Raw genomic sequence first — 19,062 nt, 5'->3', positions numbered from 1 at the left:
CTTCCCCCTGGTGGTCAGTGTGTGTCAAAGGGACTGGTCATTCCACCATTTGGTCAATTTGCATATTAGAATTTTATTATATAGGATGGGTATGTTCTCATGTTTCTCAGCTGGAAGTTTCAAAAACAGCTTTTGCCATATTCCTACTGTGTTTAGTCATAAAGCTTAGTGAGCAGCAAAATATATTTCTGACTAACTCTGAGTCAGATGCCAATGTCTTTGTGAGGGTCTGTTTTGTAGAAAAAAAATTTCAAGTTAATTGAACCAAGAGCACTTAACAGAGGGACTGCTTGATAAATAATAAATAATTGTTAACTAGGTTACTGGAAAAGTGAAAAGAGATCACTAACATATCATGGTGATAGCAACTTTAGGAAATAGCTACCACCTAAGGGCAAGGCTAGAGCAACAATGAAAAGAGATTGAAATTAAAACTGAGAAGCATGGAGAAGGGACCTACAGAGCTATCAGCCACTGCAGAGGGGACATGCTCAAGTGATAAAGCTCAATCTGCTAATGTTGGAAACACTGGCCATCTATAGTCCCGTGGGAGGCGTGAAGCTCCTTGAGGGGAGAAGCTTTGATAAGTAGAAGGCATCACCTCCGAGGAACAAACAGAAAACTAAAGGAAAAACCAAGTTCCTTCTTAGTATTAACCTATTGGTAACCTAGTACTGAGCCAGCTGAAAAAGCAGAAATGTGCCTAGAATTCCAGGCCCAGCATTGCAGTATTAAGTATAAAAAAGGTGAGTTTGAAGAAACAATACTACCAAAAAAATTGATCTCTACAATATGGCATTACATTCCTCCATTTAAAATTATGTTGCTCATGTTTTCATTTTATTTTCTTCGAGTTCTGGACCCTAGAATATTTTAGCAAAACAAGAAACACAGAAAAGAAAAGAAATATCTCCTTTGCTCAGTAAAAAACTAAATTCTCTTCAAGGCCTCTTCAAAGGACTCACTTCCACAAAATATAATTCACATTGAATTTTTATCAATTGAAATTTTGAGCTTAATTATAATACAAGATTAAGTGAGCTTTGAGAAACAATTTTTTTTTTTTCTATTTCAACTTTTCTCTTTCTCTTGAGTCAAAGATAACTTAAAAATTTAAGGGCACTTCAAAGACATCTTCATCTCTAATTTACTATCCTTACTGAGAAATAAAGTTTAAAAACGAAATGTGGAATTCGTAGGGACAGTGTATAAGGAACAAAGAAGAGAGAAAATAATCTGAGTGATAGATCTGTAACTATTCTGAGAGTTTGAGTCTGTGGATTATTTATATCAGAACAGCTTAGTTTCTGGCCATCAGAATGTAAATGCTGTTCTTTAAAATTATGGAAATTCCAGAAATCCTGAATCTGTGTTCAGGGGCAAGCCCCAATGCTTATGGATATCAGCAGCCACTATATACAGCCAAGTCGATAAATGACTGAGTTTCTGATACCATTTTTCTTTAAGTTTGGAAGTCAAGTAAGACATAAATTTATTAAGTTTTTTTTTTTCCTTTTAAAGGGATGACGATGATGAACTTGATGAAGCGGAATTGGAAAGATTGAAGGCAGAGTTAGATGAGCAAAGACAAATGATTGCTAATGTCAAATGCAAGCCTTGGAAAATGGAGAAGAAAATTGAAGTTCTCAAGTAGGATGCCGCTTTTCATAATTAGAAGTGCTGTCTTTGATATTGGTCTCCTAAATCCTCTGTGTATTACCTATATTTAACATATAATGCTATATATGATATATCACATATATAATACTTATAATATACATATAATACTCATTGCATGTAATGATCATGGTCATACGTACATGTATAATATATCATATATATATATATCATATCACTAGAGAGGTTGGGCTAATAACTACAAACTTAAAACTATAAGCAAATTTATTGTTTGGATTCTTATCATGCCTGTGAACACCTTTGATTGTTTATTCATTATACTAAGAGTTTCCTTAGTTTAATACATTCATTATTATCCTCTGAAAAAGATATATTTGAACTTTACAAGTTTGTGTAGATTGCACACTCTTGTTTCTTTACAGAGTACCAGCCTCACGTGATATTTTAGGTGATAGCTTTCTTTAAAATACAGGGAGGATGATAAGTCAACAGCACAGGAAATAAGATTCTACTTAAGGACTATGTTAATGACTAGTCCCTGGTTACCTGACAGTGAGTCGATTGAGTACTGATGAGGGGCAAATGTACTCAGAGACACACAGATTTATGAACTTCTGATATTAAAAGTCAAATGCTTATCCTTTACTGGAGGATGGAAGTGAATCCACCCCTGAGGATCATACTATGCTCCCTTGCCGTGGTAGTAGGTGGGAGGGAGAGGGGGAGGGGTTAAAAAAGGGAATGTGTCTATGATAACAGTCATGTTTGCACAACAAAAGTTCCTGTAACAGATTGCATTTTTTTTCATTCAACCATTTTAAAAAATAGTGATGCATTTCCATAGCTATCCCTCCATAAGCCTATTAAATTTACAATGTTAAATGTTATTTTATACTAGAGGCCCAGTGGATGAAATTCGTGCACTGGGAGGGAAGGGCCCCTCAGCCCAGCCTGCACCCTCTCCAATCTGGGACCCCTCAGGGGATGTTTGACTGCCAGTCTAAAACGGCAGTCAGACATCCCTCTCACAATTCAGGACTCCTGGCTCCCAACCACTGGCCTGCCTGCCAGCCTGATCACCACCCTCTAACCACTCTCCTGCCAGGCTGATTGACACATAACTGCTCCCCTGCTGGCCTGATTTTTCCCAACTGCCCTCCTGTGCCAGCCCGGTTGCCCCTAACTGCCCTTCCCTACTGGCCTGGTCACCCCTAACTGCCCTCCCTTGCCAGCCATCTTGTGGCAGCCATCTTTGACCACATGGGGGCAGCCATCTTCTGTGTTGGAGTGATGGTCAATTTGCATATTACCCTTTTATTAGACAGGATATTTAGTGAAAGTGATAGTATTATTGTCCCTGGTGATGAAAAGAGAACGAAGTAGCTGGCATGATAACTCACTTCTACTCTTGCCTCTGAAAAGTTTGTGTATTATTTAAGGAAATTGCTTAAACTCCTGGGGCCTCACTTCAAAGTCAAAATAAGATAGTGTAGATTTACCCTGTGAGGAGGGGACCTAGTCATCATTTATAATATCAATAGTATTGTTTTGTGTTGTGGACTAAGGTTTTCCAAGTTTCAAACAATGGTTTTCCCAGCACACTTTGCATCACACAATTGCTGCTGGGAAGTCCTGCGTGTGTGCATGTACATGCCAGCCACACAAGAAGGCAAGTGGCACTCCTAGCTCCACGAGCTACAAATGCATGTGCATGTGCGCTTGTGTGTGTTAAAAGTTTTCATTCACTGAAGTGGCAATGATGCTAAGTGATAGGTTTAAAAATATATTTACTTGGCAAAATAAAAGGTTGGCAGCCTTATGTTGACTCCCAAAATATATTTTGAAATATTATTGGCCTTGAAATCCCCAAACCTGAGAACCATAGGGGACTATAAATAGAAAGTCAAGCTATTGGAAAGCGATAATATTGTGACCTTTCAAAGCATGGTATGCAATTGCGTAAGAATGCCACAGAGCATCTCTTCCCTTTGCACCTGTTGGAGGTCTAGAAATCCATCTCCCACACCCTCTGCCTGTTTCCCACGTGAGGCAGTGGCACATACATTGGCTTCAGACTTAAGCTTGAATATCAGCTCTTTCACTTAATAGCTGTGCAATTTTAAATGAATTATGTAGTTCTTATGATTCCTTATGAAATTACATGAATTTTGAGGGTTATGGGACTCATTAAGTGAGATAATTTATGTAAAACACTTACCACAGTGCCAGAACAGAGTATGTACTAGTAGCTGGGAAATACCCTAACTCTAACCCTCCTGTCCGAAGCTGGCAGTCTAACCACTGAGCAAAACTAGCCAGGGCGGGAGAAGCCACTTAAAAAATATTTATTTGGATAAAAAAAATGTGTGTGTGTGTGTGTGTGTGTGTGTATATATATATATATATATATATATATATATATATATATATAATTAATTTCAGAGAGGAAGGGAGAGAGAGAGATAGAAACATCAATGATGAGAGAGAATTATTGATTGGCCGCCTCCTGCACACCCCACACTGGGTATAGAGCCTGCAAACCGGGAATGTGCCCTTGGCTAAAATCAAACCTGGGACCCTTCAGTCCACAGGCCAATGCTCTATCCATTGAGCCAAACTGGCTAGGCCCCAAAATGTTTATTTAACCAATATACTGACTGCTTTAATTTTTGACCCAGCATTTCTGGAAGTTGCCCATTGGCTGACTAGGCCTGGTGATTTATTAATGAAATACCCAGTGAAGCCAAGAAAGTTACTTTTAGGATTTTATTTCCATTCAAATGGGTGCTTGAAACTGTCAGCTAGTCATTAATATGACATTCTTCCTTACTCAACCTCCCTTCATCCTCCCATTCTTATATATATTTTAATTTATCCTCCCTGAGCTTTGTTTTCTTTATATGAAAGAATAATACCTTGAAGGATAGTTGCAAGTGATAAATGAAATTATGATAGTTAATGAAAAAGGCTAACATTTATAAAATGATTAGTATGCACCAGGTACCATTCTCATTGCTTTAGGTCTATGAACTGATTCAATCCTTTCTATAACTCTGAGAAGTACTTCTATTATCTCAATTATAGGTCAGGAAAACTCAAGGATGCCGAGGTTAAGAAACTTGCCCAAGGTCACAGCATAAGGCTTGATACCTACCCTGTTTCCCCGAAAATAAGACAGTGTCTTATATTAATTTTTTCTCCCAAAGTTGCGCTAGGTCTTATTTTCAGAGGATGTCTTATTTTTTGGGGAAACACGGTAGTAGGCACTTGTCAAACAGTAGGTAAATGGATGCCCGTGTTTCATTTTGATCTACAGAATTCAAATACATGGATTGCCTTAGACTCTTCATTCTTATGGGTTTAACTCAGATGTTTGATGACTAGACCTGTACTGCCTGTAAGAGGTGGCTATACCAAACAGGTAGCAGCCACCACCGGTGAAATGCAACACCTGGGTGGAAAATAACAGCTCTACTTATTACTTATCCTGAAACCTAAAACTTCTCACTGTATCAGAACATTCTGGGTTGTAGATTAAAAGCCCTCATGACTAAACCTAAATAAGTAACCACTTTATTTTGTTTTAGTAGAATAGAATAGGATTTGGATTGAAAATTAAAGAGACATGGACTTTGATCTAATGAGCCTGGGCTTATTTATTTATAAAATGAAGGGGTCAGACTGTGGCTTAAGGTTTTCAAACAGCTGTCCTCAGAGTTCCAGTGGTTTCATCCCAAGGGAGGCAGAGGGAAGAGGGCTGCTCAGTCACAATGCCAACTTCAAGCAGGAGACGTGAGGTTTCTCTCTTCTCCACAATGTACTTCCATATAAAGCATTCATTTGAAATAAAAATGCTTCTGTGCCTAGTCACATAAAAACAACAACAACACAGTTTTTTAAAAAGCAACACTTAACTAGATATTTAAAGAAGCTTATCTGGGGGAAGGAGCAGTTCTCACACTTTATAAGTCTACACATTAGGATACACTCCAAGTATAATATTGCATGGGACTGGCTGTAGCATAGAAGCCATTTTATTTTTTTAAGCCTCACCCCCAAGTCACCTTGTCCATTGCTTTTCAGAGTAAAAGGGAAGAAGAAAGAGGATGGGGAGGAGAGAAAGAGAAAAACATGGACATGAGAGAGACACATTGATCAGTTGCCTCCCTCAAGCGCCTAACCCTAACCCTAACCCTACCAAGAATTCTCCTCCTTTATTTATGTCATGATTTACTTAATCTTTCTTATCTATACTGCGCCATTTTACCTGGAGATGTTCTATTCTTCACTTTGAATTGGTAGCCTTTTCTGGGGGCCCACAGGCTTCATCTCTTTTGAAAAGTTGTTAAGGAATTTATGATGCTTGCACCAACCTCAAAATCTAAAGCAAACAGCCTCGTTAAATCAGCCTGACATTCTGCCCAGGTAGTTGGTATAATGATACTGGAAAAACTGATCTAAAAAATGCTAATATTGAAAGATACTTTCCAAGAAACTTGGCAATCAGTCTTATTCACTACTTTCTACAAACATATGTTCATCCAGAATTCAAACATCCCCAAATTAAAATAAATTTTAATTTTTTAAATATAATTTAATTTAAAATAAATTTAATATAATTTAATTTAAATCAGGGATTTTTCTATAGTAGTATACTGTATAATAATCATAATTAAGAAAAGATTAGACTTAGGAAAGTTCTAAAGTTTTTTTCCAGGTAGATAAAGTGTGGTTACTATTATCTTAATTTCATTTTATTGTACTTTATTTCCTAGGGTCTTATCATTTAGTGTGTTATATTTGGTAACACACACTGCATCAGTTTTTTACAGCTTGCTAGGGAACTCCACCCTCCAATTTTTTTATAGCAATTAACCTAACTTGCATTCTTTAACATTTCAGCTGCCTATAAATATATTATTTTTGAAGGGTGATTAAATGGAGAAGTTCATTAATTATCACTTAAAATTATTTAGGAAGAAATCCTTTCAAATATATTTGACATAATACAATAACAGTACAAGAATAGCAAACGTGTACTCGATAAGTACAAAAATAAGATTCATTTGAGAAATGTTCCCTGGTTGTTTTGGGGAAATGTCATTCAGTTCTCAGATAGGGTACTGATTGTGAAGATAACCCTTTACTTGATTAGGTTTATTTTAAGAGAATAATCAAGGCATTTTTGAAGATGTCTTTCTGAATATGACCAAGGAATGGCAAGTGGAATACTATTTTGGGGGACTTAAGCTTGCTGCTATGGAATAAAAGTGGTTAAGTCTCATTAAAATGCATAAACTGAAAGTAAGTATTTAGAAAACACTTTATTAGATTATCATAAATTATATGAAAGAAAGAAAAGAATTTATAAATCAAATATAATTTGTCTAAGTTTCCCTTTTGCACTACTAAAAATTTAATAAGCACTTCTTTTTAAATAGTCATGTTAATTATGCTTTTACAATATAAATGCATGAGTTTACATATACACATGTATACAAATGTGTGTATGTATATACTATTGCACAGACAACTACACATACACACTCAGGTATCTACATAAAGATATGTGACTTCTTGGATGATTAATTTTTATATTTATGTATACACTACTATAGTTCTGTTTAACCAATGATTGGTCACAGGGATCTGGAAAAATTAGAGGGGAAGCTGTGGGAGGAAACTGGAATATTAAGACTTCAAGTCAACACAGCATAGGAGTAGGGTGTGCTCTGTGGGTGTTGTGTTGCCAAGTGCTGAGGACAGACCTTCAGATCTAAGTCTCTCCTGGGGCGGCAATCACATTTACCAGGTAGTCGATGATTTGCAGAGCTCACTGAACTGCCATCATTTTAAATTTCTTGCCGACTCATGGATCAAAAGGCAGAACACCCAGTTTTAACATAAAACGAAGGCTTTTTAGCACTGCTAAATATTACCACACAACATGTGAAAAAATCTTTCAGAATACTTAGATATGCTTATCAAAGTATAAATATGAACACATAAGTCTTGTACAGGAATATTTTACCCAGACTTTCAATGCAGAATGGCTCCTCTCACTCTGAGGCAGCACCCTGTGTATCCTGTTTCACAGTACCCAGATGTTTGTGATTAGATGTATTTGATTAAAATGCACATGAACCACCAGAATTAGCAAAGCCTATCTACCACGCCCTGTGCATGGCCTTGTGAAGAGCTGAATGTGAGTGTATCTAAGAATATAAGACTGTATATGTGATTCGTGGTGGAAATACCTCCTTTGTTAGGGAAATTCCGGCAAACCGATGCCTAGAATGCCTTTCTCTGCCTACTCAAATTCTATCAGCCCTTTAATGTCTAGCTGAATTCTTTTCTCGTCTACAATATCTTCAAACGAGCTCTCAGGCCTCCCCTCTCTGTTCCCTTTGTACCTCACGGCTGCACTACACTGCTATATAACAGTTTTATGGGCTTCCAACTCATTTTTCTTAATAGAGTTTAAGCTTTAGGAAGGAATCTACATGTTTCTTTTATTTCTTTCAAAGCACTGAACACATTCCTAAGAGCATAAAAATACTGAATAAATACTTAGAGAAAAAAAATGGCCAGCTAAAAGGAGGAATGAAAGTATGATAAAAATGAAACAAATTTGCTTATTGACCAGAATTTTGGATAGGTTCCTCTTACAGCTATGTACAGCAATTTATATTTTCAGTGCTATTTTTATCTGTTTCTGAGAATAGTTTTCCCACAGTCTAGGGAAGTGGGGGCCCCAGGGGTAGGGGTAACACTGCCATTTTGCAAGTATTCAGTGATGGGAGTAGTTGAGGTAAGTTTTAGATTTAGCTTATCATATTCTTTTTGGACTCCTGATCTTAAGATTTATTTATGACTTTATGGTCACATTCTTTCCAAGTCTCATTTCTGCTAAAAACAAAACAAAACAAAAGGTAATGTAGGCTAGAATATACCTAGGAGTCTTAGGGATAGGGCCTAGTTGTTCACAGTCCACATAATACCACCCCTGCTTTCAGGTATTAGTGTCGTTAATTGCATGCTGCATTGATTCATTGAAACAAAGACAAAAATAAAGCAAAATTAAATAAAATTCTTACTATCGGGATTAATAAGATTATATGGGGAGATACTTGTAAATGTACTGTAATTCTTTCCTCTGAGAAAAAAATTCATTATTTAACTTCATTGTACATTATCTCTGCTGACAATCTTAGAATTTTTGGTGTTCTTCTGTGGCGGAAAACGAATTTGTACTGTGACCAATCCCTCAAAGTCAGCAAAAGCTTTAGGTCCTGGGGAAATTGTGTGGTCCTCTCTCCCCACTCCATTGCTATTACAATACAAAGGAATATATTTTAAATCATATATTGAATCTTAAATTAACCATGTACAGAGCAGAATTAGAATAAAACTTAATCAGTGAGTCAAAGAGGATCTATGTGCTTTCTTTATTTTGTTAAACGACTGAAGTCTAACTATGTCATTTCACCTTTGATTCATCTAAAATTACTATGAGATGCTTGACTGATCTCTAGCGTATAACCAAAATTGAGATGGAATCTTTATTTGACATTGAAGGCAGCCATGAAAATGAGCATTCTTTCATAGCCCCAAGGTGCAAAGAAGCCTTCCTAGGTCTGAAGAATTTCCATGGGTAGTAACTTTGAACTTAATATAAATTGGACCTATCCAAGCAATGCTTTAGTTACTCACCAACGCTAACATCTAGCTTTCACACATTTCCATGAGTATCATCAGAGCTAGTAAAAAAAATTGCCTGAAGAACTCTTTGTGAACAGATCATTCTAAAGTTTATTGATACTAAAAACTTTAGAGGTCTTGATTCTCTCTCTCTGTTTCTGTCTCTTCTCTCTCTTTATATGATATATGGTATATATGTGCTCTGTGCTTTGTGATATGTGATATGTAATATGTAATATGTATACATATATATAAAATCTGTGAAGTGGTACTATACAAATGGAAGCACACCAAAATAAGCTAGACATATAAACTATTCATAGAGGTAATATAAATGAAGAGGCAAATACTTGCTTGTTCTTTGTTTATTGGTTATTTGTTCTCAGATTGTTTCTGATGTTTTTATTTACCAAGGGCAATTTACCAAGTTTACAAATATATAGACTACTATTTATAGTGCCCTTACTGTTTGCCATGAATACATTACATACATTATTTCATTCTTACATGCATGCATTATTTTCTATAAAATATGCGAAAACCCAGTGGAATAACTGTTATTTTCTCTATTTGATAGAAAAAGCAACTGAGCATCTTAACCATTACAACTATTGCCACTAGCATTCCCTTTATAAAAACACTAGAGGCCCAGTACATGAAAATTCATGCACTGGAGCGGGGGGTCCCTCAGTCAAGCTTGCCCCCTCTCACAGTTCAGGAGCCTTCAGGGGTGGGAGGCAACCCGGAGATCAGTGGAAGTTGATGCCCCATCACACCTCTGCTGCTGCCACAGCCAGCAGTGCAAGCCTCAGCTGGCCCTGGTTACCTGAGCTTTGGGTGGCTGGGCAGCTGCCAGCTGAGGCTTGCCTGCACCTTGGACCAGCCCTGGGCAGCTAGGGGGTTGAAGGGACTGGGGGACTCTGGAGGCAGGTGCACAGAGTGGCAGCTTTGCCCTGTGCCTGCTGCCCTGGTGGGGCTGAGGGTACTGAGTGCTGCAATCTTGTGGTTGTGGACATTGCCATCTTTGAGGGCGTGGCAGTCAATTTGCATATCCCATCCTTATTGGCCATGGGTGTCGCTATCTTTGAGGGCAGGGCAGTCAATTAGTATATTCCCTCCTATTGGCTGTGGGCACTGCCATCTTTGCAATGGTGTGAGGGTCAGTTAGCATGTTCCCTCTTTATTAGATAGGATGTTTTGAACAATCACTTCCTGTTTTATTTTATTTATTTTATTTATTTATTTATTAAATATATTTTTATTGATTTTTTTACAGAGAGGAAGGGAGAGAGATAGAGAGCTAGAAATGTCGATGAGAGAAAAACACCGACCAGCTGCCTCTTGCATACCCCCTACCGGGGATGTGCCCGCAACCAAAGTACATGCCCCTGACCGGAATCGAACCTGGGTCCTTTTAGTCCACAGACCGACGCTCTACCACTGATCCAAACCAGTTTTGGCTCACTTCCTGTTTTATAATGATTTTGAATAATTCTACCAGTCTAACTATGGAGTTTTATTGCTAGGCCTACAGTCCTTATTTTAGTTTTTGCATATTAGACTAGTTTTTACCTCTGCAATTTTCTTTCAATTATCCAAATTTCTTTGATATTTTAGGTATATCAGAGTTCTAATTTTTAGTTAATTTAAATGGTCAAATTTTTCAAATGTGCTTATTTTTTAATTTTTAATTTTTGTGCTTAGATAATCATATATTTTACAGAGTGGTCCCCTGATACTTTAAGTACCTCCCCTGGCCTATACATAGCAATTATATTATTATTATTTTTTCTTCCATTGACCTCTCCCCAGCCACTCCCATCCACCAGTACATGCCCTCACCCCCCCCCAGTGTCTGTGTCCATTGGTAATGTTTATATGCATGCATACCAGCCCTTTGGTTGATCTCTTACACTTTCCCCCTTCCCTGCTTTCCCTCTGAGGTTTGACAGCCAGTTGGATGCTTCTCTGTCTCTAGATCTATTTTTGTTCATCAGTTTATGTTGTTCACTATATTCCACAAATGAGTGAGATCATGTGGTGTTTATCTTTCTCCTAAGGGCTTATTTTACTTAGCATAATGCTCTCCAGGTCCAACAATGCTGTTGCAAATGGTAAGAATTCCTTTAAAAAAATTTTTTTTTTTTTTTTATTGTTTAAAGTATTACATACGACTCTTTTTTTTTTTTTCTGATTGGCACCACCCTGGCCACTCCCACCCCCCAGGACAAGCCCCCCACCGCCCCAGTGTCTGTGCCATTGGTTATGCTACTATGCATGCATACAAGTCCTTTGGTTGACCTCTAACCACTACCCCCCACCCCCCGCCTTCTCCCTGAGGTTGGATGGTCTGTTTTTTGTTCATGTTGTTCATTATATTCCACATATGAGTGAGATCATGTGATATTTATCTTTCTTTGACTGACTTATTTCACTTAGTATAATGCTCTCCAGTTCCATCCATTCTGTTGCAAATGGTAAACTTTCCTTCTTTTTTGCTGCAGCATAGTATTACATTGTGTAGATGTATCACTGTTGTTGTTTTTTAATCTGCTCATCTGCTGATGGGCACTTAGGCTGTTTCCAAATCTTAGCTATTGTAAATTGTGCTCTATGAACATAGGGGTGCATATATCCTTTCTGACTGGTATTTCTGATTTCTTAGGACATATCCCTAAAAGTGGGATTGCTGGGTCAAATGGGAGTTCCATTTTTAATTTTTTGAGGAAACTCATACTGTTTTCCACAGTGACCGCACAAGTCTGCATTCCCACCAGCAGTGCAGGAGGATCCCTTTTTCTCCACATCATTTGTCATTTGTTGATTTGTTGATGATAGATAGCCATTCTGACAGGTGTGAGATGGTACCATATTGTTGTTTTGATTTGCATCTCTCAGATGATTAGTGACTTTGAACATGTTTTCATACATCTGGTGGCCTTCTGTATGTCCTATTTTGGAAAGTGTATATTTAGGTCCTTTGCCCATTTTTTGATTGGGTTGTTTATCTTCCTTTTGTTAAATTGTCATTATTTGCAGATGACATGTCATTTTACATAGAAAACCCTAAAAACTCCATAAAAAACTATTAGAATTAATAAATGAATTTAGCAATGTAGCAGGATACAACATTAAGCCAGGAATATATGGCTTTTTTATACACCAATAATTAACTTACAGAAAGAGAAATTTTTTTAAAAAATCCTATTTACCATTGCAACAAAAAAAATCAAGAAACTTAACTAAGGAGGTAAAAGACCTGTATTTGGAAAATGACAGGACATTAAAAGAAGAAATAGAAGAAGACATAAACAAATGGAAGAATATACCATTTTCATGGATTGGTAAAATCAACATCATTAAAATGTTCATACTACCCAAATCAATCTATAGATTCAATGCAATGCCCATTAAAATAACAATGGCTTATTTAACAGACCTAGAACAAACTCTCCCAAAGTCATATGGAATAAAAAAAGACCCCAAATAGCCACAGCAATCCTGAGAAAGAAGAACAAAGATGAAGAACAATGGAGTCAAGACAGTCTCTTCAATAAATGGTGTTGGGAAAATTGGACAGAGACATGCAAAAAAATGAAACTTGACCACTAACTTACACCATACACAAAAATAAACTCAAAATGGATAAAGGACTTAAACATAAGATGGGAAACAATAAAAGTCTTAAAGGAAACCACAGGCAGCAAAATATCAGAATATGTCATAGCAATATCTTTCTAGATACAGCTCCCAGGACAATGGAAATTGAGGAAATAAACAAATGGGACTACATAAAAATAAATATCTTCTGCACAGCAAAAGAAACCATCAACAAAAGAACAAGAAAACCCACTGCATGGGAGAACATATATGCCAATGTTATCTCCTAAGGGTTTAATCTCCAGCATTTACAGGGAACTCATATAACTTTACAAATGTGCTTATTAAGAAAAGACTTCTCTAATTATCCCTTTTCTGGGAAGTGTTCAAGAATACAAGTTTTGATTGCAATTTCTTTAAAGACAAGTTTGAAATGTCTTTCATTTACTCAGCAACAAATGGGTTGCTCAATCATACTATTAAACTGAAAACAAGAGGAAAGAAAAGTCAACTTAATGGAGCCAAAACAGGGAATATGTTTCCTGGGATGAGAATGTATCAAAGGCAATTTAGCAAGCCCTAATTCCCCTGGGCAGTCAGGGTTGTATCATGTGTTATGGGTAAATTATCTATTTTGTAAGTTAGGCCAAAGTGTGCTCCTTCACCTAACTGTGAAAGTATTCTTGAAAGCCCATGAAACCTTATTATTCTAATTACCAACAGGAGCGGCTGATAAATGAATTATTGAGGCCAGGTATCATTGTCATTAAATAGACCTCACTTAATTATTTATCCCTGGGTCTGGGGTTACAGCCCAGAAAGCTGTGCACATTATACCAGTGCTTGCTTGAGCTCTGAGACCTGGAGACCAGCTTATAGTCTTGGCAGGTGGCTTTTGTTGAATGAAGTTCAAGGGGATGACACACATTTTTCAGTCAGAAATTTGAATGATGTGAGGCCAACAGGTATTCAAAGCTTATCCACAAAAGTCTACTTCAATTTTAGCCATGTGGAAAAATCACTTTAAGTTATCTAGATAAATATAAAATGGTAGGAAAATGGATTAACTATGAGAAAAATATGAAGAAATGTTGTTGCTTTTTAATTTTTTTAAAGACACTGCACTTTCTTTTCTTGCTTTCTGATATGTCACAGACACTTCAGTTTGATAAATATCAGTCATTGATTATCTCCGTTTTGGATAGTTTCTTTTTGCATTTTGCTTCTAATAGCACAATGAAAGATGTCTTCTGTTGAAGAAATCTGTTATCAGGGATTAGGGATTGGGTGAGGCTGGTTTTCTTCATCTTGACATCATGCCAGCTCACTGTAAAGAACAAAGGCATGCTCTCTCCTTGAGTCACTGACCACATGCAGTCCAGTGTTCTTTCTTCTAAGCCTTTGAGCAGCAAGAGTGCTTCCTTACATCCCAAGAGCATCAAATTAGGGGAATCAAGAGTCTGTTCTCACTAAACACTTACTCTCTACCCACCCATGGCTGCTGACTTTGTTTTAAAGTCATTACCCAGATTCCTAATGAATTGAGACTAGCAGTTATGTTGTCCAGGATGAGCAGTGGGGAACAGGGGGAGGTAGAAGGACTGTTCAGGGATCCCTTTTGAATTAAATTTCGGGGCAGACCTCTTGAAGAATGGAGGAGGAGTTAGGACATCAAGGAAGAGAAGAAATTCATACCTGAGATTATGTGGAGTAGAGTGAAGTCCAGACTTTTATATTGAGGGCAGTCATTAGGAAATATGAAACTATGCCTAACACCAGGACAACTTGGGAATTGGAGATAGTTAATAAAGTCTCATTTAGATTGTTCAAAGGAAAATCATGTTCATAATAAATGACAAATCCAATGACTACCATGTAAATAAGTTTCCATATTGTTAAATGAATTTATAAGTAATTTTCTGGTGATTTTAATATGGTTATAACCCTGACCTTCCTCTTTCTCTCTTAAATCATAAAAGTTGTTTCTGTATCATAATCATCAGCTCACAATTAAAAATCTTATCAGAAATATAGAGTAGAATAGCCTTTTCTTTATAGTTCCGGCTGTTTGGAGAAGTCTAGTTTTCTAACCAGCCACTCATCTACTAATAGAATTGTAATAGGCCAAACTGAACTTCTTTTCAATTATCTGCAAAGCATCTAGAGTAGTGAATACACCCATGAAATAGGGACTTGACATTTGAAAAGCAAGCTTTACTAAGAAGATTTTTTGATTTGCTACTTATGTGTTTATTATAATAGAGAATGATGTGATAATTCCTATGTATAACTGGTTTTATGAATTTAAAAATTCTTGATGCCACGTAATTGAATTATAGTCAATTCTGCTATATAATATGATGCATGGATTCCTAAAAATCACTACAATATGCAAAATCAGGCAATGAAAACCATAGCGTTTATAGGAAAAATGGGAAGAGGGGTACAATACTTAGAAATGTCTTCAGTGACACACAGAAAGATAGATGTAAAAATGACAGCAACATTTTACACATGCTAAATGGTTAAGAAATACATAAATGCAACAATAAATGTGGCAGCTTACCTAGAAAAAGACCTGCAGTTTGCTGTGGAAATGCTTTAGCAGGGTTGCAATTTGTATTACTGTAAAGTGTGGAAAGAGGGTCATTGTAGCACAAGCTGTGAATGGATGTGGTTTTGTTAAATTAGATGGTACAGTCAGGGAGCTGGTAGATGAGGTGTGTGCATTTTGTTTATTCTTACACTGCTAGGTTTAGCTGGATGCAATTTTCGGCATTCTCTGTGTGGTTTTTTTTTATTTTTATAAAATCACATATAAGCAAACAAAATTTTGTGTTACGCTCAAATTGTTCCATAATCTATCAATCATACCAGAATAAATTTGCAGTTTCAAAACAAACATTACTGTAAGATTGACTGTATAATAAACCCTTCAAACCGTTTACATCTGTGATCTTACCTTATTCTTGCCACCATCCTGGCAAGCAGGGAGGGAAGCAGTTGCCTGATTTTTATCTGTTTGTTGGGAAATTCTGACCTGTTGAAGGCCACACAGTAACTACGTTAAAGGGTTTATTAATAAGTTTATTTATTTTATTTATAGCCATGTGTTGAATGGTCTTATCTGTAAAACTGCATATTCCAGGCGCCATCCAGCTGACAATAGCATTGTACCTGTATGATCACAATCCAGATCTGGCTTATCTCTTGAGTTCTCTATGGCCCCTGTGACATCAAAATAAGCCTGGCCCACTTCTACTTTATAAAGATTTTTCACATATCAAATAAACAACAATAACAAAATTGACCAAAGTTACAAATATTGTACATTTTCAATCCTATATAATAAAAGCCTAATATGCTAAGTGTCCAACTGTTCATTCAACTGTTTGACCAGTCACTATGATGTGCACTGACCACCAGGGTGCAGACACTCCAACCAGTAGATTAGCTTGCTGTTGGGATCTTGCTTATAAGGACTGGGCAAGAAAGGCCAGACATGCCCTGGAGCCTACCTGTGATCCTTTCCTAGCCCCGATCATGCACTGGTGGGGTCCCTCGGCCTCGCCTGCACCCTCTCACAATACAGGGCCGCTTGGGGGATGTCAGAGAGCTGGTTTCAGCCTGATCCCCACAGGCAGGCAAAGGGATCCCACCAGTGCACAAATCCATGCACCAAGCCTCTAGTATGTTTATATTAACCGTTTTGATAAATGTCTTTTAACATATATACAAAGACACTAATATAACTACTGTAAATGTATAAATATTTGATAATGATGGTAAAGTATGAATTTGAAGCCCATTCTAAATGCAGGGCTAAAAAGAATTCCTTCCCATTTTCCTCTTCCTTCAATCACATTGCTTTACATAATGTGAATTTTCTGTTTTAAGTTGTGATTGCTTTTACAAGATTAAATACCAGGTCAATAAATATGTTGCATGTCAGTTTGTCCTAAACTCTCTGCCCTATTTTTTTTTTTTTTAATAATAACCCTTAAAAAAGAAGGAAAGAATGTATTTTAAAATAAACATTTTGACTGCCAAAATCTGAAATAAAGTTAGGATTCAATTTTATATGTGGTAGAAATGAGAAGAGCTTGGGTTCTCTATTTTGACATTTAGTATAAATTCTTTGCTTTTCAATGACTTCATCTGATAAATAAGCCAGCACAAACTATCTTATTCTTATTAGAAAAAATTTAAAAATCTTAAATATCCATTGCAAGTTCCTAGGTTATGAAATACAGCTTAAATTCACTTGTTAAGGGTTTGGAAGAAATAAGATTGAAAAATTAATAAAATTAAATTTTCACTATATCTATATTCTATTAATCTCCATCCACCTCCACCTATCCCTTATTTTGTTTTATTTTCTTAGGGAAGCAAAGAAATTTGTGAGTGAGAATGAAGGAGCTCTTGGGAAAGGAAAAGGAAAGCGGTGGTTTGCATTTAAGATGATGATGGCCAAGGTAAGTATTTTCATAACTCAGTTTGGTTGATGCCATATATTTTCAATGGAGGCCATATTGACTTGTAAGGGGGGAAAAATTTACTGTTCTGAGAAAAAGAGAAAAAAGTATACTTTATATGTTTAAAGCACATATCCATACACAGTACATATACACTATTTCTGTGATATTAGAACTTGGATTGGAGGAGTGATTCAGAAAGAAAAAAAAAAAAATCCTAAAAGTACCCTTAGAGGAGTTAAATTGAAAAATAAGTTCAGAAACATTGATTCATGGCAAAATATTTACTTGTATAATTTTATCACTCCCAAATGTAAAAGAATGTATCTTTGATTTTCATTACCTGGTAGTTAAGGGTTTCAGGGTCAAAATTTCTTTCTCAAAATGTCTACAAGTAATAGAACCATATATGTAGCTCTTCTCTACCATGAGCATAAACTGTGTGAATTGGATAGTAAATAAAAAAATATAAATGATATACCAACAAAATATGGATTTTTGGAAAATATAGAAGAGAAACTAATATTTAGTATTTACTATATGCCCAGCACTGAATTAAATCCTTCTATAAAATTATATTTAAATTTAATTATCACAGCAAGTTTGGTACATGGTACTATTATTTCCTCTTTACAAATAAGCTAAATATATTTTCATAAAGATGTTTTGTGAATAAAGTTAATAAATCTTGAATATAATATATATATTATATTTTTATTATATATACATATATATGTCATAGGTTAGTTTTGTTGTTTTTACAGTTTAAGCAAATGAAATCATATAATATTTATGCTTTTGTTTCTGTTTTTTTTTAATGCAATGTTATGTTCATGAGATACATACATGTTGCAGGAGTTATAGTTTATTTTTATTGACATGTTATTTTCCATTGTATGAAGAGACCACAATTTATTTATCCATTCTATTGTAGATGGACATTTGGGATGTTTCTCATTTAGGTACTCTTTGAACGTCAGACTTGCCTCATATTGATATGTGGGCTTTATGTACCTGTGCAACTCACACATTATCCAGCATAATGCACACACATGCCAAGTTATCTGCCCCCATTCTTCCAAGCGATTCTCCGGATGGCCCAACATTATGGGGTAAAGTGGAAGGAAGTTCTTTTATAAAAACAAATTCATGGCTTTTTCTTCTTCTTCCCTTTCCTAGGACATCATAACTTTCCATTTAGCCTGCTGCTCTACCTCTACCAAAGTGAAATGTCCCTGTTCAGTACAGTACTTATCATCCCGCATTGAACTTTCCTGTTTTATACAGTATATCCTAATAGACCCAGAAGACCTTCAAGACACGATCTATGTCTTACTCATATTTCATTAATTTCTTCATGCAATGAATATTTATTTGATTAGTCAATACCATTTGCTGATCACCTTATTAGATGCAAAATCACTCCCTGCTCTCTTATGTCCAGCAGAATAAACAGGTATTTTTAAGCACTTATTCTGTAAAAGAAGGATCCGTGAAAAATTTTGAACTAAATTGGTCTGGAGGAGAGAGGAGAGCAGGAAGGCAAGTACTGTTTGCCCTTTTTTTTAAATTTTTTTAATTTTAATTTTTATTTTTATCAAGCAGCAACATATTGTGCCAGAGAGCTCTTTCCAAGCTCAGTGCTTTG

The 19,062-nt window shown here is 36.2% G+C and overlaps 1 protein-coding gene and 1 long non-coding RNA gene across 2 annotated transcripts in view; both read left to right on the top strand.

Annotated features, from left to right (window-relative positions):
* Window positions 1-19,062, top strand: part of LOC311630502 — a 760,408-nt gene that overhangs the window by 181,162 nt on the left and 560,184 nt on the right. The window lies entirely within an intron of this gene.
* The window catches only part of TMC1 (transmembrane channel like 1), a 270,648-nt gene that overhangs the window by 187,205 nt on the left and 64,381 nt on the right, over window positions 1-19,062 (top strand). The window contains exons 7-8 of the mRNA XM_084899506.1: window positions 1,522-1,650; window positions 17,324-17,414. Coding sequence (XP_084755632.1) covers window positions 1,522-1,650; window positions 17,324-17,414 — 220 coding nt within the window. The remainder of the gene's footprint in view (window positions 1-1,521; window positions 1,651-17,323; window positions 17,415-19,062) is intronic.

The sequence above is a fragment of the Pipistrellus hanaki genome (assembly GCF_964339955.1).
Source record: "Pipistrellus hanaki genome assembly, chromosome: 11".
Classification (NCBI taxonomy): Eukaryota; Metazoa; Chordata; class Mammalia; order Chiroptera; family Vespertilionidae; genus Pipistrellus; species Pipistrellus hanaki.
This window is presented reverse-complemented; position numbering and strand designations above follow the sequence as displayed.